The sequence below is a fragment of the Pipra filicauda genome, unplaced genomic scaffold (genome assembly GCF_003945595.2).
Source record: "Pipra filicauda isolate LSUMZ 115617 unplaced genomic scaffold, ASM394559v2 scaffold389_size666192_pilon, whole genome shotgun sequence".
Lineage (NCBI taxonomy): Eukaryota > Metazoa > Chordata > Aves > Passeriformes > Pipridae > Pipra > Pipra filicauda.
In genome coordinates this window covers 18,983-42,634 of record NW_024104519.1, presented here as the reverse complement: position 1 = coordinate 42,634, position 23,652 = coordinate 18,983, and the positions used below count along the sequence as shown (strand labels likewise).

Below are 23,652 nucleotides of genomic sequence, written 5' to 3'. Positions count from 1 at the left end.
AATCCTTGTCACTTCATCTGTATTTTGATTTGATCCCTTAATACTAATACAAGCAAACATGATTAAAGGAAAGGGGTGATTTGTGGCTGCCCTGCCCGGCCTGGCTGAGGCAGGAGAGCACAGGAAGCATTTTGCCTGCCCTGGTGCAGAAGAGCCTCTGCAGGTCTCCAGAGCTTCAAAGCCCTGCACGCATCAGTCCTGAATAAGGTCTCTGCATGCTGCTGCATTAGGTGAGATGGCCTTTTTTGCTGGCTTGCTGTTGAGGAAATCTGTGTTAGAGACATCCAGTTTCACCCTCTGGCGACAGTTAATGTTTGTTTTAACTCTTGTCAGTGTTCAGCATTTGTGAGCTGGCTCTTCTTGCACTCCCTCACACCGATGAAAATGTATTTACCAATGGGAACTCTTTCTCTCTTTATTTTGTTCTCGCTCAGGAGCCCCAAACTACAGTAATCCACAACCCTGATGGAAATAAGGTATTCAGAAAGTATCAACTCCATCTTGCTTTTCCACACCACACATTCCATCCACCACTATTCCACAGCTAAACAGGGCCGTTCCAGGAATTTCCGGAGGGAAAAAAAATCTCATTCCTGCGTTTGTTGCACGTGGTGTGTCTCGAGCCTGTTTCCCTCCGTGTCCATGTGCTGGGTGCTGAGCTCCTGGAGCTCTCGGGGCAGTCGGTAGCGGTTGGCAGAGCCCAGTGCCCCGCTGTGCTCCGAGCCTGCTGAGATGGTCCTGACGAGTTGGACGTGCAGTTGTCACCTCAGACAAAGATGTCACTGCAGTTTATCCCACCTGCTGTTTCTCAGCATGCTCACACACCGTGTGTCCTGTGCCGTGATGTGTCTTTTTGCACAGGACTTGGGTTCTCTTCCGTAACATCACTGAGCAGTTTCAAAACAATTCTCACATTTCAAGTGCCAAAGAGGTCTTTTGATTTTCACGGCGTTTCCTTCGTGCTCCTTTCGTTTTCTTGTGTATTGTGATGTTTGCGTCTGGCAGCTGATCCCTAAAACCGTGTTTTGTTTTGTTTTTTTCATGCATGGACTTGAAAAGGGCCAGGAAATGCCATCATTTACATATAACACATGTTCCTAGGTTTCCCGGAAGGAATTTACTCTTCAACAAGAATTTCCCTGTTTGCAGTGTTGACTTAAAGAATTGCCATCTCATTTATCTAGTCTTAGCTCCCTGTGGTTATTTCATAAGAGAAGGATTGGATCTGAGTGACAGAATAACGCATGCAGACGTTCCTCAAGCATGGAAGTGCCGATGGTGTGCATTGTGCTCGTGTATCCCGTTCCTTTATGTCCCCTGCATCTGTCCCACACAGAACTTCTGGGTTTGTGTCACTACTTTTTCAGCTCCCCGAGTTTAAACTCATAGGCAACGAGCAGCCTGTGTTTGAACACCGGGCTGATCTTTCTGACTGAAGTCCACTAAAGCCCAGGAAACCCAGATAAAATATTGGCATGACTACATCTACTTGATTTTATTATGTAATCTTAGCAATTAAGATACTCAATGTCCCGAAAGGTCACAGCAAACAAATGAAACCACTCAATGCAGAGTTCCTCCCAAATTTGTCTGAAAGGCTGATCCTTGTAGTATGGCAACTGGAGTGGATGCTTCAGTATTAGAGGCTACATCTGCCCTGTGAGCTTTGCATGGTGTTTACAACTTGTATTTGTGTGGGGTTTTTGTTCACTCCTAAGTACTTTATCTAATATTTTAAGTGACGGAGCATGATACATCCGTGTAGAGTGAAGTGTCTAACACAGCCAGGGCAGGGACAGCATGGTGACTCCTTCAGTTTTGTTTGTGTGTGAATTAATTCCTGTAGTTTTATTTATGAATGCACATATGTTTTGGTTTTTTTAAGGTCTGAGTAATGCATTAGCCTTTTGAACATTCCTTTGGCTCAGCCTTGTGAGGACACAGTAAATGAAGGGCACTGACAAATTTGCCTTTTATTGCTTAATTATAAAATCCTTTAAAGGGTTAAATACAATATCAGTCTTATCTACTTTCTCTGATAAAAAAGCAGATCAGTTAATCCTTTTTGTTATTGAGCTGTGAACTTAAAAAAATATAATTCATATTCTACTTCTCAAGAAAGTATACAGATTAAAAGAAAAAAAATCAAGCTTAAAAACTTTCCAGCTCTCTGAAGCTGTTAGATTTGACAGTGTCCTGTTGAATTTGTCCATAATATTTCATGTTTCTGGTAATTCATGAAAGACTGAGATACGATATCCTTGCCTTTTTAACAGTGTGATGGCTTAAGAATAAACTGTCTGGTAGATGAGTCATTCCTCTACATGTCTGATTGAAGAACACTGCTACAGAGAAGCCTTAGTTTGTCAAAGTTATTATCAGATATTTACCCATTCTCCATCTTCTTCTTCAAAAAAAAAAATTATAACAACAGCAGTATAAAGATGAGAGAATCTGATCCAATATGCCTTAAATCACCATGAGGCTTCATTTTAATATCCATTGCATAAGTCACATGAGCAGAAAATCGGTTGTAAATTGTAGCAGGCAGCACTCTGCATATTTAAAAGGTGGAATTGGAATGGAATGACTTATTTTGCACAGTTGGTTTATCACTAAGCTTAAAATGGCAAGCTCTCCTACTTGGCTGAGGTAATTCATGTGACATTTCAGATGGACTTTGTACAGTTGGATGTTAAAGGAAAGAAAGTTTCCTCTACATTCCTGTGAAGTAAAAGCATCAGAGGGCAGGAAATGTGTTTCTGTTCCCTACTGTAGAGAATGGCAATGTGGGCCATCCCTTTCAGGTGGAAATGTCTTAATCAGTGTGTGCCCATTTGTTTGTGAATGACATCCCACCCTGCTTCGAGGCTTTGCATGATTCCTGTAACTAATCCTGCCCTTTTCCGAGGCACGCAAATAAGGCTTGGCTTGTTTGATACATTCTACTCATATTTACTTCTCAACAGGAATCAACAGAGAGTTCCAACACAACCATCGAAGATGAGGATGTGAAAGGTAGGATTTTAAGCTTGGAACATTTGGAGAAGCAGTAACATGAGTTTTGTAAATGTATTTCAGTAGGTCATTAACCACAGAAACCCCTAATGAATCCTTTGAGAGAATACTGGTTTTCCTTCTTTAAAAGAAATTCCTTTTGATATGTTTCAGACTTCGACTTTTCAGTTCCCAAAACACCGTTTTCCATTGTGTTTAGGTTAAGAATATAAAGTTACTGCTTTTTAACTAAGATACTAGTTCCAGTAATAATAGCACTAGAGTAAAAATGTGGAAGTGAGTGCTTTGTAACTCTCAGTTTAACATGCATTTGTGTTTTGGGTTTTGCTTTCTTTTTTTTTCTTTATGTCACCATTTTCATTTTTATTCTGTTCAGATGCCAGTGTATTTTTGTGGTTTTATTTTGTTCTGTCCATACACTTATTTTAATCTTCTTCCATTCTTTAAAAAACTAAAATAATTTTTTTATATCAACTTAGTTTTGTAACTTCACAGTTAATATTTTTGTTTCCATTTTTTCCTCCCTTTAGATGTTATGCTGTGATGTTACTCGTACCTACTTTAATAACATTATGTTTTAAAACAAAAGGGTTTGGAAAAGAAAATATTAGGTTTGTGTACCTCTGATTCACAGTAAAGATTGGGTTTTGGCCTCAAGGAACCATGTGATACGTACAGGTGAGAATGGAAACAGGAGAATGGATGCAACCTAGTGATGGTGGTTCAAGTTAATGTGAAATGAGAGAACAATTACAGGGAACTACAGCTGATGCCTAGGAAAATGCAGTGTAATTTACCTTTATTCATAGCACTTTGTATTTCTCCCTTCAAACCACTATATAGAGTTTTAGCAACCAAGCTCATTAAATGAATAATTTAATTATAGGGCCTCTGCGTGGTGATATAAGGTGGTGTTATTACAGTAGGGTTTTTAGACAATCCTGTCTGAAGCTCAGCACACAGAGTTGTATCTCAGGGATGCAGTTATAAAAAAGCCAACAATGACCATAATTTGCCTGATTCTGCAGAATCACAGCCAAGAGCAGCTTGCATGACCACAATATACAGTGTTCCCAACCCAGCAGAGAGGAGCTGGCAGTAATCACAGGTGTGAGGAACAAGACCCTGGTGGGGTCTTTCCCTGTGCACTCACTGTACAGGGATTTCATTTTCCGTTGGTTTAAAGGGCAAATATAATCTCCCTGTTATTAATTGTTTGGAAGCTTGCTTGTTTTTCACTTTTTAGTATTCCTCTCACACTTCCCGTCTTTCCACTGGAGGCTGCTGTTCAGATTGTTTTATTATAAATAAAAGCTAACAGTGCCCCCAGGGTCTAATTTGTAGAATGATTCAGGGAATAGGCAGTCCTGCAACCCTGACAGCTATTATAAGCTCAAGATGCATGCTTTAGCAAGACACTTAGGAAAGATTATTTCCTCCCCACACACCAAACTTGATTTCTGGATGTAGATTTTCTAGGAGTACAGTGAGGAAGCTGTGCTCTTGGCAGGAGCAGCCACTGGAGATAAAATACTGATAGGGACAAGTGGATTTCAGAGGTAGGAGAGAGAAGTCTCCCGGATTACTGACTGTCCATGTCCTCTCATGTGTGCTCAAGATGATGTCTGTACCCCATTTGAGACCTTGAAGGAATGTTTTCCACCTTAGGTGATAAAGACCCTCAAAAATCATTTTGCTTCTTTTTGCAGCGTGGAGAACAACATGGGAAGAGGGTGCCCTTCCCACGAAGGAGAGAGGGGGAATGGGGCTGCCCCTCTGTGAGTGAAGAGCAGTATTAGCCTGTTTTGTAGAGCTGCAATATGATCCACAGCTCGCAGGGAATGACTCTGCAAAGGCATGGGATCTGTGCCCTGTGTTCCTCCTCCCGTTATCCAAAAACCGTCCGTAGGCTGCGCAAACAGGTACAGGGTTCCTCCCTGTGTACAGCCCCCCAGCCCACACACCCTGAGAACACTCAGCTCTGCAGCAAGTGCTTTTCTTCCTCTTCTTTATTGGTTGGACTCTTTAAAGCAGCGTGGATTGTAGGGCTGTGTGGGATATGTCATCCCCAGCACGGCTGTGGGGCGTGTGCCCTGTGGGAGTGTGTGCACACACGGGTCTGTGCAGAGTACGAGATGATTCACTAGGAAAGGGAGCAATTAAAACTGTCTTTTATCAGCTGTCACCAATGTGGCTCTAGGAACAGATTCTGAACTCCTATCTGTCAAGGAATGCATGCAGCATTCTCCTCTCATGTCAGGATCTCACCCTATTTTCACTTTTAAAAGCAGGTATTTAACTTAGAGACGGTAAAGTCAGGCTCGCTTTGCATTTTTTATTTGCTGAAAATCTTAGTATCTGTAACTTTGCCTTGCTTATGTATACGTTTACATCTTTTAGGACTGGAACGTATTTCTTTTGCTAGAAACAGTGTTCAGCAAACAACAGTGAGCTTTAATAATTCAAGGAATAAGCTAATTCCGTCATTTGAGTCTGAAATGACTTGAAGCTGCGGTTCAGGTTCCTTGCTAACACAAGTTCCTGACATTAACCATTGATCATTGGCTTGTCTGCATGACAGTGATTCCTCCTAAATATGACAGGAGTGGACAGAAAGAACATGCTGAGAATTGGACCATAGGCAATGCCTCCTTCTGGAATTGCTTGTGGGATTTCTCCTTGCTGTAGTAATGAGACTGGAACTATTGAGCAGCATCTCTGTGATATGAGATTGATTTTTTTTTTTTTGAGAAATGCTGTAGAATACCACTGTTATTTTTGTCTAGCAATGCCCACAGGCTTTCAGAAAGGTGAGTTGCTAAATTTATCGTGGACAGCAGATCTGGATTTCTCATGGTATCTTTTTGCCCCTGGAAATTAATTAATGAAAACATTAGTAAGAAAGATGACTTCCAATGGGAAAATTTGTGGAGTTGTGGAGATTAGGTAAATTGTTGCTAATTTTGCTACTCGATACATCTATAAGGTACATTGTTTCAAAATGTTTCATATATCCTAATTTCATTTTATCCCTGTTGGTTGTTTTATTTAACAGTAGAAAGAAACCAATTTAAACTATTTATTTTTGAACATACATTCCTGAAAAAACCATTCAAATTGCTAAGAAAAGCTCTTTCAAAGCCCTGTATATCTCAGTACTGGATACAAGGGTAAATCTGCGCTGGCATCTGAACAGAGTCACTCGTACCCACGACCTTTACAACTGTTCTTTGGCACCCACACTGCCCCCTGAAAGTACATCATTAACATTGTTTGTGTGCTCAAAGATATTCGAAGTTCTTGTTGCTTGTAATTAAATTATCGTTATTTTTCTTCTGGCCTTCTTTTTTTTCTTCCTTCACATGTACTTGACCCTCACACAGCTCTCACAAAGGAGGGGGACATGGAGAGGTTGAGTTCCACCCACCACTCCTCCTCTTCCATTGCTTCTTCATCCCACTGGTCACCACCCTTGCCGTGCCCCAGCGGCCGCTCCTGCTGCCAGTGCCTGCTGCGGAGTCTGATCACACTCTACCTCTTCATCTTTGTTTGTTCATATGTTGTGTTTCTTTCCATCAATTCAGCGGGCAAGTCCATGAGAAATGCAAACTCAGAGAGTCAATCGCTCGAGTCTGAGCTCTCCCACTCCACTCCTTCCTCTGTGCTATGTAAGTTGAGAGACTCGGCTGTTCAGATGGTCTCCTTTGCCTCTCTTCCTCCTCCCTCCCCACCATCTGAGAGCAGCAGATCACTGCTGTGATCTGTCTCATCTAGGAATGACCTGTTCTTAGGGTGCACAAAAGAACAGAGTGTATTTCTTTAAATATCTATTTTTTGGCGAGGTGTTAATTGTGAAAATATTATCAGGATAAATAGGTCTGTCTTTCCGCAAGCTGTACCTTGCAGAGCTGATCTTTCCAGTGGTTTTCAGCTTAGAGAGAGATTTGACTCTCCCCTCTGGCTTGGATCCTGGATAGGTTCTCAGGAGTAATTACCTGTGGTGTTTATTATATCATCGAGTTGCTTTCTTGAGCATCCCCGGTGGTAAAGCATCGTTCAAGCTGCTGTGACAGCTGTTAGCGTGGAGCGTTGGTAGCACGCTGGGAGGTGTCACGCTCTGCTCAGGGGGAGATCTGGGATGATTAGTGACCAACTAACTGGGGAGGAAATCTCTAGTGTGGGCAGGCTTTGTCTGAGCAGTGAAAATAGGAGAGGCAAAAGGCATCGTGTTAGTGGCTGGTAGGACATAAAAGACCCGAGTAGATCATTTCTTGTTTATAAATTAACTCCGAAATTCTTTAGAGGGGGAGGGACCTTGTGGGTTGAAACATGAGCTGTGTGCCATTGGCCTGAACCTTATTTTAAATCTGAGTGGAATTTTGGGTGGGTACAGCTGGTGCAGGTGAGGGGATGGGCTGCTTCCAGTCACAACAGTTGCCAGGTAATGCTGGAAGAGAGGTTTCATTCCAAGGGAGGAGCTGGATAGTCTCTATCAGTATATGGATGACCATATATAAATTGGAGCTCCTAATACCAACAGTGCAAACTGCTCAGAGCCTTAAAAAAGAGAGGAATTAATAGGAGAGACAAGGACCTGTGTAACACTGAGAGCTGATACAGCCATAAGGCATTTATTCCATCCACAGGAATATCCCCAGAATATCTCTTATGTGCCCAGCATTTTCAGGCCTGAATGCTGGCAGCATCACATTTCCCGCTTCACTGGGTAGGTAATAGTGCAAGGATGGCTTTTAATATTTAAAGATAGATGTTCATTAGTAATCTCATTACCAAATTTAGGAACAGTGGCACTATTTTTTTAAAAGGTAATGCAATTTTCCTGAGCAAAATAGGCAAACGCTGCATTTCTTAGAATTATTATTTGGGGATTATTGTTACTATTAACACATCTCAGTGCTTTTTAAGCCTTATTTAAAAGGAAGGGGATGCAGAATTGAGGGTTGTTATTGATTTTCACACTAGTGGACAACAAGATTTCTCTAAATGGGCAGAGTGATTATGCAGGAGCTGAGTTGAAATAAAAATTTCCACAGCAGCAAACCCTGTTAATGTCTCGGTTATGGAGACTTCAGACATCATTTCTGGAGACAGCAGCCAGATTCCACGATTAAAGTGACCTGTTGGGAAATAGTGTAGTATCTTGTAGGTGCAGTGACCGTGATACAGCTTTGATCTGACACTGTGGGTGATTTGTCATTAAAAAATAAACATTTGCCAACGTTCACTGTGCTGTATAAATATTAGTGTCATTTTTAGTATAATCATATAGGGAGTATCTTTAGATGTAATTGATTTCACATAAAAATATACTATGTAGGGCATGTGACAAGTGACTTAACATCAATTTATGACTAAGGTTTAAATAGAAGGTACATTCATTTGGTTGGATCTGTTTTGTCAGTACAGGGTGGAAAAGTGCTGGGATAATTTTTTAGATACTTGTCTAAATAGCTAATGAATTTCTTTTTTTCACTAGGACAGGGGGAGGCTTTCAGAAAGGTGAAAGCCAGCCAATAACCTAAATAAAATTCTGCAGATCATCCATCCATATCATAATGTGATGAATCAGAATGAGTCTTTGGAATCAGCAGGCTCTAGGAAAAAGATGTTACATGTAAGATGACAACTCAGATGTCTTAGCCCATATGAAAGTTTAAGGTTAAGTGGTGAGGTGAGAGGGAAGCTCTGGTTTTTTATGCACTACATCTTGATCAACTTCATAAATGAGAAGGCCCCTGGAGCACACCCTGTCATCTGAGGCTCTGTGTGGTTTTTGTGGCGATCTGACACCCAAGCAGTTGTTTATTCATGCGGCAGCTTCTTTTATTTTCTTCACAGGAATTATTTACTTGGAATATTTGGGGTATAAGCAGTGAGAGAAATTATCAGCAGAGAATTTTCTGATATTGCTGCGATGAGAATCATTTGGAAGAACACTCTGTGATGTTTAGCAGTCTGTGCTGTAAAGTGGAATGAGATCTGGTACATCCACACAGCCAGAGCTCGTTATACAACACAGGATAAAATTTCTAGTCTCTTCCTCTTCCCTTGCAGACTTTGGTTATTTTCAGAGTGTAGAAATAACATCAGGGGCCGTATGCTTTCCATGTAACTGCTGTTTGTTGGCTGATGTTCAGATGAGAAGGGAAGCTGGGATCTCCCATGCTGTGCCGTTCCATCCGAGCAGCCCAGTGTCACCTTGCCACGGACTGTCCTGTTTTGAAACAACAGCACCATGGGTAGGATTTGTGTCCCCAGATTTAGCCACCCTCCCCAGTGTAGATATCTGTATTTGAGCTAGTTGTCTAGACTCCCTTTAGTCAATGCAAATAGGTCAGATGAGTCACACTTGTCTTAAATATCTATTTTGGGATATGATGAATTGTGCCCTGAAAGTGCTTATTCCTCTCCATTGAGAGAACAAGCTCACTTGTCCGTACTTATACACGTCCAAAATGTTGTGAGATTAATCCAAACTGAGGTGTACCAAGATGTGGAGCTGAGATTACCGAGCTGAAAAGTTTTAAGGGTTTTTGCCTTGAGAAACAACATGCGAGCAAGGCAGAAGCAAAATCATTTTAATCATCTTGGGGTGCCTGTGCAAAGCTGGAACCAGGCTACCTTGTCCTTCTGGAAAGGTGCTTTACTGCTTCACCATGGCACTACAGTTATTACACAGTCAGTCATCTAGAGGACTGATGGCAGTAGGAAGATGCTCTGGTATCTGAATGAAGCTTAAGGTAGCTTAAATTATTATTTTCGGAAGTACATTGCTGATCTCAGTTCTGAAAAAAAAACATGATGGGTGATATGGTGGTCAGTGAGTTACCACGGGTTCTTTTTTTGTGTTTCACAAAAAGGGAAGTTTCTGGTACATATATTTCTGAAGGCTTCAATTTCACATATCTGCAGCTCTTTTTTATCCTGTACCTTCTGTCTGCAACTAAAATATTGTTTCTGTGTGGTTTTTGTAGATTGAGTTTACAAACTAGGGCTACAGGAAGAGAAGAAAAGCCCCAGAGTTCCCTCCTGGAACAGTTTTTGCAGTTGTTTTGTACCTTTTTTATTTTCCTTGTGGTGCTTGATTTCACTAGGTGGGAGATTGCTCCTTGTATGTTTAAAGTATTGATAGTGTTAGATGCTTTTTGCTTAAATGGTGTTCCTACTTATTTTGTGTTCTTTAGATATTAGTGTTAATGGTGTTCTTTAATTGTGAAAGATTATCCCCCACCCTGTAGCTGAGCAGGGAAAAAAGGTGGAGAAATATAGCCAGAGGTTAATGACTCATTTAAAGTTAACATATGTGCTACAGCACTGCTGCAGAAATCGTTTCAGCCAGTGTTTTAGAAAATGTTCCTGTTTGTTCTCTTCTTATTATTTGGTCTTTTTATAGATCTTCTGTATAATATTTTTGCTTGAACTGCCTTTGTATTAGTCATAAACCTTCTCGCTTGCTAGAGCAGGGATTGTATATTTTTTGAACTGCTAAAACCTTATTAATTACCTTTGCTCACTGACCCTGTGGGGGTAAAGGTTCTGTTTAAGGAATAGGTCCATGGTCTTTTCTTTAATGTATTTACTTCAGGCATATTCTGAGCAAAGACTCTAAAAGCCACCATCTTTTCCACACAAGTTTGCCATACCTACAGCCTGTTTCATGGTCAGTTTTCAAGAAAATGTCCCAGCACCTTTGACTTCTTTTAACAATGTTCTTGCTTCACATCCCAGTTGTTTTAAAGACAACAGATGTATTTTTGCTCAGTCACCCTTTGCTTACAGAGAGTATGTAATTTTATGCCATGGAAAGCCATTGTGATATTCTAAGAAACTATAGATGGGTCAGGCTTTAATTTTTGAATTGACTTTTCCCACACTTTATAGAAAAAATAACTGAACCAGTTTTATCAGAATCTCGTCACAATTGTCCGTTTTCTTTAGGAAGTTTAGTTGCTTTAGTTTTATTTAGAAAGTCCTTACTGCACATCAAATGAAAAGTATAATAGCATAAAATTGCCACTGTACATCAAACAGCATAATCGTCCTAGAATTCAATACAAGCCCAAGTTCACTATTGGATAAAAAAATAAATAATGAAAAAATCAAATGAGAATGGGGATTGCAAGTGACAGTTATCTGGCAGATGGGAACTGGCCAGATGCCTCTTCCCTAATGCCTTGTGTGTTCATTTGTTGTCCTTGTATAGATTGTCATGTGTATTTAGATGGAAAAAAATGGGATGTTCGGAAGAGCATATGTTACGTGGAGCCCATCAAATTTATAATGAAAATTTGGTATTTTTTTACCTCTGTAAGAACTGCCAATTATTTCTGTCAGATGTTGTCTGCAATAGCAGGACTTTGTTCCTCCCAGTGCCCATTTCACCTTAGTTCATCTCCAGAGCCCTCCCTGTTTCTTCTTTGCCCTAAGGATAAGCACAAGGATTTGACTTGGTGCACGTGGCCACCAAGCCATGGCTGCACTTTCCTTCTGCTGCTTTCCAGTCTCCTTCCAACTTTTTGCTTGTTGTATTTCAGTTTTCCCATCTCCTTTCCCTTCCTTCTTTCCTTTCTTCCTTGCAGGTTAAACCTCTGCTTCCAAGACAATGGAGCAGAAATACTTTTGGTATCTGTTTGTAGTCTGTCTCCCTGCATACCCATGCAAGAAGATGCAAAAGCTAAGATAAAAACAAGCCCCCCAAAACAATCAGGAGGGGGTTTGTGTAAAACCACAGTGGCTACTGAGATTTTTTATTAGTCTTTGGCACCTGCTGTTATTTCATGCTGCCTTGTTTCTTGACCATTTTTTCCTTACAATGAGTAAGGGCTGAGAACGAGGCGAAGGGTTCTGCATATAGGATAAATCATTTCTGGAACTCCACTTTCTAAATTATTCTCCACCTCTGCCTTTGGCTCTCTGCCAAGGAGACCGCGCATCAGATCACTAAATAGAAGGAATCTAATTTTCTAATACGTGTGTAATTGTGTGTTGCTGAAAAGGTAAGAGGAACGTAGTTGCTTTCGTAGAGTGTCACGTGGCGCTTGTAATTTTGTAGGAAAAAAAATTGAGAGTGGAGTTAAAAGGCAGATGATTTGGCAACATCTTCCTGTTCCTGACAGTCCACATGGTGAACTGTGAAGTCTTTCCATGGGCAGTGGAAGAACTGACACTGGTGCTGGAGTCGGATGTGGATTGATTGGAGCCAGTGATAACTGCTGTAATCTCCTTTCCTTGCTTTGCTGGCCCGTAGAGCTTCCTGATGGATGTGCTTTATATCCACAGACAGGTCTGCAGACACAGCTCCACTAGATGTTAGTACAGCCCAGAGAAGCTTTGCTGGAACCATATTCTGTAATATTAGGTGGCTTCTGTCAGAAAGCTTCATGAGAACATACATTCCACTGCAATTTCATTTTGGAACTAAACCCAGGAAAAAACAACAATTTGGCGATACGGTTCGATTTCTCCCTTCTGGGGTTGATGTTGAATTATATCTTTTATATCTCAACATGAAAGGTATGATGGTAAGACTTGGGAAAGAAATGACTGGTGTTAGTGAAAAAGGAAATATTGCCAGTTGTCTCGAGCCAAAATTACGTGTCCTTGTGGTTTTATGTCTCTTGCATGTGGAAACTACAGGACCTTAGACATATTTATTGCCTACATTATTATCCATTAACATGATCTCATGATCGTGTAGCAGCTGATCAGAGATTTTTACCTCATTTCCCACTGTCTGATTTAATAGTCTGTAATTTCCTAGTCTCTGATTGAAATGTGTCACTGGGTTATTTAATCAAATCCTTTAGCTCCGTTATATTTATGTGAGATGTCGCATGCAAAACTGGTAATTTCTTCACTGCACAAAGTCGGCACATTCTGGATTTTTTTGCCAGCCTTCTGTAACACTGCCCCATTATTTCTTACTCAGCCATCCTACCCCTTGGCTGGTGCTGACAATGCCATTCAGTGTCCAGGCAGTCTGGTCTGTGTTGTTTAAACATACGACAATAGGGACATTTCTGGCCTCTTCATTATAAGTCTTTGTTCTTTCCACAATCTTTGTGAAAAATAAGGCAGTTCATACTTGAAATGCTCTTAGCCATCGTGCTGTCTAGTAGACAAGAGCTGCTCACAGGAAGTCTCACTGGACTTTTATATCCACTTTTTTCTCCATCACGTCTTTCCTTGCTGGTTACTTTTTGGTTCTTTTTCTCTGAGTATATTAGGTGTGCACTTAGGAAAAGGTTAACACCACGATGCCAGTTCTTGAGCACAGCATTGGAGACTTACTTTCTGTACGTGCTCCCCAACATTTTCTTTTAGAAGAAGAATGTGATCTCTCTTGGGACTTTGGTTTTAGCATTCCAGGAATGTTTTTGTGTGTGTTTGTTCATGGTCAAATCCACATGTAGGAGTGTGCAGGAGAACTGCAATTGTTTGCAGGAAAGCTGCTACAGCCTGATTGCTTGCATTTATTTTTCTTTCAAGTTTGGGTCTTCCAAATGGATTCTCTGATGTTTAAGAACGAGTAGACAATGTGTTGTAAATAGACCTACATGGATATGTGTGCGTTTTATGGAATCCGTGAGCTTTGCACCAGAGGATCTTCATTATAGGCTTAGGGTCCAAATTCATTTTTACTTAGATGTTCACATTTGGCCAAAGCAAACAGCAAGTGTTGAAAAGATTCCTGAAAATCAGCATTAGGCACAGAAAAGGTAAAGGCCTCCTGTATGTATGAAACACAGAGCATTGCTTGTAAAACAGTAATCAGACCCTTGAATTTGGAGATAGGAGTTGGGCCTTGGTTTGTTTTGCTTTTTAAGCAGCAGATCCTTCAGTGAAGATGCTTAGAAGTGTGAAAGGAAAGTGGATTGATCTTGACATGTGTTTAATTTCCTCATGGATACAGGCGTGCACTGAAGGCAAGTCAGTGTAAAGCAGCAATATAACCTCATGTCCTTTGGTCATAGAAAGGAAGAGAGATGGCTGCTGTGCCAGCTGAGGGATGACAGGATACCTGTCAGCTGTCACCTTCCACTATACCTTCCATCCTCAGATTGGTTTGTATCTCTCCCCAGCTCGTAAGCAGGAGATTATCAAGGTGACCGAGCAGTTGATTGAAGCCATCAACAACGGGGACTTTGAAGCTTACACGTGAGTTCCTCATTTCGGAGGGAGTGAGGAGAGTTGATTTATTTGACACACCATACTTAATATGCATGTTTATATAGGAGAGACTGTGCTTGTATTTATGGTTTGTTGGAATTCCTCCTCGTGAAACACAAAACATGTTCCTGGCTGCTTTGCCCTGGCTTTACACATCGCCAGTTTCAGAGGAGCTGCTTGTGTAAATCCAGTGTGGTTAAAGTGATTAAATCTTGCTTAAATACTGATGTGAGACATAAAAAAATCCTTTGGTTTGCACAGCAGCACTTTTCAGAGTCACAACTAAAAAGTCTTGTGAATATAATACCTACCACTGACATGTGAGACCTACTTTGGTGGACCTTTTTGGTGAAAAGATGATTTATATGAAATCCAGTCCACCTGAGGTAAGCAGCCAACTGTGCTAATTTAGGTGAAACCAGAACTTTATTCCTTCTCCTCATTTAAATTCTGTTCTTTTCCAGCGTGATGGCATGCCTGATTGGAATAAAGGAAACATTTAAAAATAATCTCTCCGGAGCTGTGTTTCGTAATAACCACTCATTACAAAATTTCCTCTTTTCCACAGGAAAATCTGTGATCCAGGCCTTACATCTTTTGAACCTGAAGCTCTGGGTAATCTGGTAGAAGGGATGGACTTCCACCGGTTTTACTTTGAAAATGGTAAACATTCCTTTTTCATTTCCAAATCTTCATCTGTTTCTGACTGTGTTTCTCCCATCTACTTAGCATTTTGGTTTGGGAGTGAATTGATTTGGCCAGGGGAAGAGGGTGTTCCTTTTTTCCAGGATATTTCTGCTGTGCTCATTCACGTATCACAGGTAGTTGGGGAAAGTTTCAGGTATTTCTCATATTTTTGTTTTTCTCCTGGGGAAATAGGTGTGCCTGTACTTAAAAGAAAGGTCACTAAATCATGTGGTGAACAGTGATTGCAACCAACAGTCAGAATTTGCAGTGAGTGTGTGATTGTGTTGGGGAAGACATTGTAGTCACTCAGTCTGTACTGCTGAGGATCTGCTCTGCTCTGCATTGGTATATATGTTGCTGTGTATATATGAAAACATTAATTTATAATGTTTTACATATATATATATATATATATATATTACAATCATGTCATCTCTAAGAAAGAGAAATTACCCAGAGAATGGATTTAATAAAGTTTTGGAGAAACATGTGATGTAAGTAACCATTTTAGAACAGACTTGACTTAAAAAGAAATAAAATATTGTAAATTAAGATATCAGCTTATCCAGTAATTTCTGAGCAGTGTCTGAGCATAAAATGGGGTTATCATATTCCTGAATCTAAATATCCATAATCTAAATGGGATTGTAATACTCCTAAATTCTCTTCCATCTCCAAACCAGCATTTTATGTATTTTTCCTTGTAATTTTGCCTTTCATTACCACTGCTTTTTAGTTTTCCTACGTATCAGCATTTAATAAAATATGATACAAGAATAAGTTAAAAGGTGAATTCTTTTGGCTGATAATGTTAAGTAGAAATGTTATTAGACATAACAGTGAAAGCAAAATATTGGGAAACTCAAGATGGTAGCCATGTGGATACATGCATTAAACCTATGTGCTTATTAAATAGGGCATTATATGTGCTATTAAACATTTGATTGGAAAGGGGAAAACATACTTTATGCTGTGACTGTGCTCATTTCTACAGTGCACCTGAGTCATCAGTCACGGCCATCAGTAAACAGCAATCATTCATTTATATCTGCTATGCTTGAGGGTTTTGTTTGCAAAACGGGGCTCACGGGGAGAAAACGCATGTGTGCGCGCGTGTGTTTTTGTTTCCCCAGCTCTGTCCAAGAGTAACAAGCCGATCCACACGATCATCCTGAACCCCCACGTGCACCTGGTGGGCGAGGACGCGGCCTGCATCGCGTACATCCGCCTCACGCAGTACATGGACGGCAGCGGCATGCCCAAGACCATGCAGTCCGAGGAGACGCGCGTCTGGCACCGCCGCGACGGCAAGTGGCAGAACGTCCATTTCCACCGCTCAGGCTCGCCCACAGTACCTATCAAGTAAGAACCGACCCGGGCCGCGAGCTTGGGGCGCGCCGCGTGGTCTCGTTGCTGTTTCGGGCCTTAAAAGCTACGAGCCGCCCTCACGGTCGTTTCTTGTGGTTGTTTATTGTGTGTTATATCCACCTCTGTGCGTGTGGTATCGTTCTTAAAAGAACGCTCTTTTTTGGTGGTTGGTTTCCACTGTGATGCCCACTGAGCCAACTCGGGCCCTGAGCGGGCAGCTCAGAGAGCTGTTTTAATGTAGGTAAGGCTTGATAGAAGTCACACAAGACAGGATTAGAGAACCTGAAATAGAATTTCTGGAATATCTGGAAAAATAAAAAGTGAGAGGATACGTGGAGCTGTTAGTGCTGACCAGAAAGTTTCAAGGAAAAAGTATCACTGTCTTGAAAAACTGAAGTTTAACTCGTATTTATTGTGTTTTCCAGCCACCTCTGCTTACTCAGGCCTAGGAATGTTCATTGCAATTTGGTTTTGAGCCAGTTTACGTATTTAATTTGTAAATTAAGTCATCCCAGTAGCTATCACATTCTTATCTCTTTCCCACACTCTCCTTGCTTATCTGCTGCGTAGTCCCTGTCTCACAGCTCTGACATCCATGTGGGTCAGCCTCTCATCTCTCCCATCATCATCTTCTTCTCTTGTTCATCCAGGCCCTCCCACGCCCTCGGAGTCATGCAGTGACCCGAGTTCCTTGGGCCAGGCTGTCAGCAGGGTTAATTCCAGCACACTCACAGTTGCACTAACAAGATCAAGAGTCACGGCTTCCTCAGCAGGTTCTGCTTGGGTCCTCGGCTTCCCTCCTTCCTGCAACCTTCATTAATGAGCCCAACCCTCACTGACTTCTGCCTTAGGCTGGGCTCTTTCCAAATTAGGCAGGCCTTGCTTTGTTCAGTTGTGAGCCCTTTGTATAGGATATAATTACATTTGTGTGAGGCATCTTAATGTTGTCAGCAGCTGAATTTCCTGATGTGGATGTTAAGGGCTTAGAGTCCATCTTTCACACTTCATCATGTCCTGTAATTTACTTCTTGCACCACTGTTCTCCTATATGAAATAATACATGACAAAGTAAGGAACAAGATAGACTGAAGTGTTAAACTTCCACAGGGATGAACTTTTTATTATTTTTTTATTTAGGAAAAAAGAAATTTGCTTCCTTAGGGATAACTATTTTATTTCAAAATGTGAAACCAGTGGGAAGAGGAACCACGTTGTCCTTTGTTTCTCACATTCTAGCTGCACAGCCAGTGTTTAAACAGGTTATATATAAAGGGTAGCTACATTTGCTTGAAATGCAGTGTTAGGTAGGTTTTTGGTGTTTTCATAAAGGAGTGTTTTGTCAAGGGATCTGGCCTGGGTTTGTGTAGAGTGTAAGCAAAGCAGGTCCAGGGCACCCTGGACAGTAAGTGTTTGCAGCAGAATAACATGAATTGGACTAGAGAATTATGTAATCTTTTCCTTTGGGTTTTTCTTTTCCCCCCTCTGTTTTTTGGGAAAGGGCTGTTTTTTGCAGCTGCTTATGGTGTCTAATAAAGAGAAGAATTTCTGGGACTGCCAAGGATGGAAGGAGAAGCAGAGACTTCTGAGACTGTATCAGTGGATGTTCAGACCTATGGGGTCAGACAGAGGAGATTTTGGGATTGCAAGAGGGCATCCAAGCTGAAAGGGTCACAGACGAGGAGCCTTAGAGCAGGACTCAGGCTTGAGGAGAGATTCCCTGAGGTAGCAACATAGCCCTAGATGTCTAATGCTGGCAACAATATCACATAAATCCCATACCTCACCCTAATCTTGAATTCAGAGGGGCTTTTGGACTTGTTCTTTGTCATTGTTCTAAAACACCATTGGTCTGACGGTTAGAAGCCTTACTTTCCAGTCTAAAATTTAGTAATATTCAATGTATCTTTGGTTATTCTTATTTCATCCTTGTTCTCCTGTGCTGGGGACAGGTATGCAGACATGAGCTCCTTTATAGCAAGGCTGTTCCGATCACTTCCCACCTTCTATTTTTGAAGAGTGAATAACCCACACTAACTCAGATGGCTTTTTTTGGTAGGATCTCCATTTTCCTGGCTACCTTAATAGCTCTTCACTGTCTTTTTTTCATTTGAGGTTTGTCTTTAGCTTGGATTCTTCTGAAATGTTCTGTCCAATTGTGGTCAGGACCTTATTTAACTCCACGATGTCTGTCTTTCCCCTGCTGTGTTCTGGCATGGTTTTTGCCCTTTTCTGATCTCTGTCACATCCAGCAGCTCATCTGAGCCAGCCACATGTTTTTCCTCAATTCTCATTTCCAATCAATGAGCAGGTAGAAACTTCTACTGAGCGTGCAGCTTTGCACTTCCTGTTATTCCACGTAACATTTCTGGATTATCCGATCCTCAAGGTGATTTGGTGGTTCTTGCACAACGCTCCTGTTTTCCTTTCTTTTTACAGTGCCTTCCACCTAAGTGTAAATATACTACATGAGTTTATTCCTACTGCTTGTGTTCAGGACTAGTGGGTCTCCTCTAGGCTGATGGTTCCCCTTTCAGCCCGAACATTGTCATTTTTCTTTTAGTTATTTTACATATCCTTTCTCTATTCCCCCTCTTCTCAAGTCTGAGTGGAAGATTCCCACGTGGCACCATGCTAGAATCGCCTTTCATGACCCATCCTGACCATCTTTTAGGCTACCCTAAACCTCACCTTCACTTTTCCCACTCAGAGCAGCAATAGCTCCATTTTGGAAAACTACAGGAGAAATCTAATTAAAATATTGTTCTGGTTTATCTTTCCTTTATTTGAAATGTATACAGTCTACAGCTACTTATTTAATTATTACCAACACACAGTAGTTAATAATGGCAATTCCATTATAAGAAAGTATCTTGCACATCATGTCTGAAGAAGAATTTTAGATCTAATCAAGTCACAAAAGCAATTATAGCTGTGATCTGCTTTTGCAAGCGTCATATCCTATATTATGTCAAATCAGTTGCTGCAAGCACAGTAGCTTGGTTTTTTTCTTGACTACAGGAGGGAGTGTGCATAACTCTAAGGATATATCTGAGGGCTTTAATAGCTATAGGTATAGGGAAATGTTTCTTTATGGCAGAGAACTTATTTGGAAAAGAATATGAGCAAAAACGTGTACTTAGTTTATAAATAAATTTTATTTGTAAATTTGCTGGGAGTCAGACAAGACAAGCTTGGGCTTCTGTCTTGTCCATTTTCTCTCTGAGTGATAGGAGTGATGGTAGGAAATTTTCCTCTGTATCCACGTTCTTAAGAACATGTGCTAATGTGTTTCTCCAGAACTGTGTCTGCTTGTCCACGGAGAGTGGACCTGCCTGGTATGGGGCAGTTGGACCTAAAACTGACTCCCAAACCTAACTTGAGTCTGAATGAGGCTCACGTTCCCTCTTTTATCACAGCTTACAGTTTCTTATACTTTGCTAAGTGCGCTGGCAAGCAGCAGGGCCGTGAGTAAGGAGTGTGTTCTGTGTTTGTGCAGTGCCTAGCGCAGAGGGATCCCCACCGCGGCTCCGGCCCCTACCTGCTACGGTAATACAAGCCATCTCACAGCCTGAGTTGGTCACATACCTCCTCACACCTTCCTTCTCTTCCCTTTTCTCTCTGCATACGGCTCTAGCATGTCTTGCATGTTCATGACATCTGACTCTTCCTCGTTACTCGGTTCCGTGTTTGTACACACCCTCAGTCCGTGGCAGTGCCTGCGATGCCCACGCTGAGGAAGTTAAGTTACACTCAGAGATTCACGTCTGAATTCGACCCTCTCTCCTTTAAGGAATCCCTTAGGGCACTTTGGCTTCCTGCCTCAGTTTCCTTTTTTATTTTAACAACCTCTCTGGCATCCTGTAAAGATGGAAAATAATGTCTGTAAAGTGGTTTGAAAAATAAAAGAATGCTTTGCCTGACCGTTTTTTTTTTTCCCTTGGTTTTCTTCCCAATATCGTGTTAAATGATCTCGAGAAGGTGGGGGTTTTCTTTCAATAGCATTGGCTAACACTTGAGCATGTACTGTTACATGGTGGTGATGTTACCAGTAATGGAAATCTGTTTTCTTTCTTTTTCTCCTTCCTCCCAGCTAAAAATATCAGCGGTGCCGCTCTTGCATTTTCTGTACCCAACGCACCTGGTTGATTACCATCTTGGCCATCCCGTTCTCTTCATGCATGTTTCTGAGTGCATGGAGTCGTGAAGGTTCTTCATGTAACACATTTGTGACGCACCACGTTGCTGTATATTCCATCTGTACACTGTTAGCATTTCAATGAAGGCGATGTTCCATGCAAATAGAGAATAACAAGGAGTAAAAAAGGCAAAAAAAAAAAAAAAAAAAAAAAAAAAATGTTGGATGGACGGCAGTAGATACACAATACATCTGTCACTTCCTCCATTTATGCCAAGTTTTGAGAGACAACTTTAAAAACTATCCTGTTTATTAAAAAAAAAAAGGAAAAAAAAAAAAGAAAAAGTATATTTTACCTTCTTTTTTTAAGAACTGTTTTTTGACTCCTCCTTTTCCCCCCCGAGTCCCAGGATTTTGCTTTGGTTCTGGTAGGAATGGTTAGGATTTCCGCTGGCAGCTCCGTTACTGTCAAACAGATTTTTGTTACGGCACGTAGATGGGCAAAGTCACTGATAAATGTGGAAGTGATAATATCTTGGCTTTGGACCAGCTGAAGCCTTCTTAGTTTATTAGTCTGTGTAAACTGGAAAAAGCTCCTCATTTGCTGGCTTGGCCACTCCAGAATTAACTGTCAGTGTTCTGGTGAGTCAGCAGCTTCTGTTTTCCCGTGGAGTCCTTTTTGCTTTCTTATTTTGCTTAACTGAAAATTCCTATTGGATGATTAAGCAAAATTAAAAAATTGTAAGGAATTAAGAGGTAATTGAGAGGCATTTTCGAGGATTAGAATGGAAGGAGAGAGAAAGATTTTTATCGCTTTTAGGATGTACTGTAAATTTTTTAAGGAGGCTTTAAAAAAATATAAACTATAATATGTTGGTTAATCTATAGACCAGTTGTGTGGTTGATATACTCGAGAAATATTAGGCCTTAAAGCTGAGTATGAAGAGTTTACTTACATTACACTGCTGCTGTTGCTTCTCTGGAAATGAGTTATGGACACACCGGTTTTACCACAGATTTGTCTCCCCCTCTTCCCCCTCAACGCGCTGTCGGTTTCTTAAGCTCCTGGTGCAGCGTATGGTGTCGAGCCCAGCAGTTCCCACAGTGATTCCCGCAGCGATCCCGTTGGGTTTGGCCGGAGGCAGCCGAAGGAGGGACACTCTGCTGCCAGCGCAGAACGCAAACCTCGTAACAGGGACTGGTTTTCCTTCCCTCACGTTGCTGTGAAAATACGTCCTCGCAAGAATTTCGGTTTCCTCCCTTCCATTCCCGATAGCAGAGCACAGGGGTGGGTTGGTTTTGTTTTTCCCATTGGTTACTGGTTCTGTTGGCAGGGCTCCCTGCTCTCCACGGCGCTGTACAGTGCATGGGATCTCCATCACGCTCCTTTTTAGCCGTTAACAACTTACAACTCTGCAGCCTGAAGTTTTTAAAATGGGAAAAGCTTCCTAATTTGTATCATTTCACCTTTCCGTGTCGATGACTAATCAAAAGCAGTTCTTAAACATGTCGATGTTGTTACTAGTGGATGTATGGTAGATGGATTTAAGCTTCTCTGATAATTACTACATGATTTTAAACAATATATATTTAAAATAAGCATCTACAATAAATGTGTTGAGCCATATTAACCTGCCAATGGGATCTGTGAAAAAAGTAATGGCCTCATTTTTTTTTTTCATTAATTTCTTTACTTTTTTTTTTTTTTTTTTTTTTTTTTTTTTTTTTTTTTTTTTTTTTTTTTTTTTTTTTTGTGAAGCGGCTATAAGTGGCATAACTGTATTTAAAATTAACAAATTAGGTGTAGGGTGTTTGTTTTTTTTTATACTTCTAACATAGCATGTGGTGTTGACGTATTACTGTAGACCAAGTTTGTCTTCCACACCGAGACGTGAGGAAATTGTGATTTGTTCTCTCCACCACAACTGAATTATACACTTCTGTCATTTTGGAACACTGCAGTTTACCATGGGACACAGTGTACATATTTCTTGCCATAATGGTAAATGATTGATATATTTAAGGATTAATAAATTTGTGATTTCTGCTGACATTGTGCTTGTGTTTTAATTTCCCAAGTAACTGTGATCTTCACATTGGAGAACCTAGAGTGTGTGTTTGAATTAAGGCATTCGAGACCCAGATGGAGTTTCTTAGGAGCTGAATTTTCAGTCTGAAAACAGGAGTGTTTGCTTTTGTGTTTTGTTTCTGGGTCAGTTCTGAAGTGCCTTTCCTGAGGGCCCAGTTGTACACTGTTCATGCTCGACTTTGTTGACGGACTTTGCACATACCTTGTGTTTGTAGGTCCATATTTAGAAATGTTTTAGGTACTTTGCATGTTTCTGTAGCTGCCTTGCAGTGTTTCACATACGTGCTCAGCCTGTAACACAAGACTCTGTAAGAGCAGTTATTGTATGTTATATAACACCATAAAATATATATGGTAACACAATGCCATAAAATGCATTAAAGTCCATAAATAATTAGCATCTAAAATAATGTACCAGTTTAAAAGCTTTCATGTGTGTCTGTAGCGATTTTAGGCTTTCTTAAACCCTGCTGAGCTGCAACTGAGAACAGTCTTTTATACCAGCAGAGAAGAAGGACGGAGGAGAGGAGACAACTTGCAGCTTTCCTGGGTCAGGGAATGCAGAACTGGATCGCTGCAGGGCCAGGGCAGCGTAGCTGGAGCAGCAGCACTGGTGAGGGAGCCAGAGCCTGTCCTGGGTTGGTCACAGTTTCAGTGCTTCCCTTTGGGTGGCATTTGTAAACGAAAAGAGAAATACTCAGCTGAGAGCTCAGGGGGTTGGAATTTGTCAGTAAACCCCAGGAGGAGCAAAAGGGGTTTAGTCTGGAGGGAGGTTTTACATTTTGTCACATCACTTCTACCTACTTTGTTTGCTCATTTTTTCCAGTAAGTGCTATTCCAGAAATCAGTTTGATTCCCATTTTAACCGTGCTCCTGCAGAAAGCTCTTTGACAGCCTCGGAGTTGCTCCTGGTTTCAGGTATGCAGAGAAGAGAGATCAGTGTATGAAGCAAAATGATGAGCAGCGGGGTGGGAGAATGTATTTCCTAAATATCAGGTTGAAGGTTTGGGAGAGGGGCAAGGTTTTGGGGTATTTTTTTTTATAATGGTGGTGGGTGTCCTTTTATAGCACAAATATTTTAATCTGCTGCCTCCTGGTGGCTTCTGTAATGCTGTTTTTTATTTAGGAGAGCACAGGAAGATGCTGTTTGTTCTGAGCAGGAAGG

The 23,652-nt window shown here is 41.1% G+C and overlaps 1 protein-coding gene across 7 annotated transcripts in view; it reads left to right on the top strand.

Moving 5' to 3' along the window:
• The window catches only part of CAMK2D (calcium/calmodulin dependent protein kinase II delta), a 114,556-nt gene extending 93,845 nt beyond the window's left edge, over nucleotides 1-20,711 (top strand). For 4 of the 7 annotated variants that reach the window (XM_027716832.2, XM_039384984.1, XM_039384986.1 and 1 more), the window contains 7 exons: nucleotides 435-476; nucleotides 2,970-3,018; nucleotides 14,121-14,196; nucleotides 14,777-14,871; nucleotides 16,029-16,257; nucleotides 19,760-19,809; nucleotides 20,354-20,711. In XM_027716832.2, coding sequence (XP_027572633.1) covers nucleotides 435-476; nucleotides 2,970-3,018; nucleotides 14,121-14,196; nucleotides 14,777-14,871; nucleotides 16,029-16,257; nucleotides 19,760-19,766 — 498 coding nt within the window. In that variant the 3' untranslated portion in view covers nucleotides 19,767-19,809; nucleotides 20,354-20,711. Of the gene's footprint in view, nucleotides 1-434; nucleotides 477-2,969; nucleotides 3,019-14,120; nucleotides 14,197-14,776; nucleotides 14,872-16,028; nucleotides 16,262-19,759; nucleotides 19,810-20,353 lie in introns of those variants that run through there. The other 3 variants (XM_039384987.1, XM_027716833.2, XM_027716838.2) reach the window with 3 other exon arrangements.
• The last annotated feature ends 2,941 nt before the right edge of the window (nucleotides 20,712-23,652 follow it).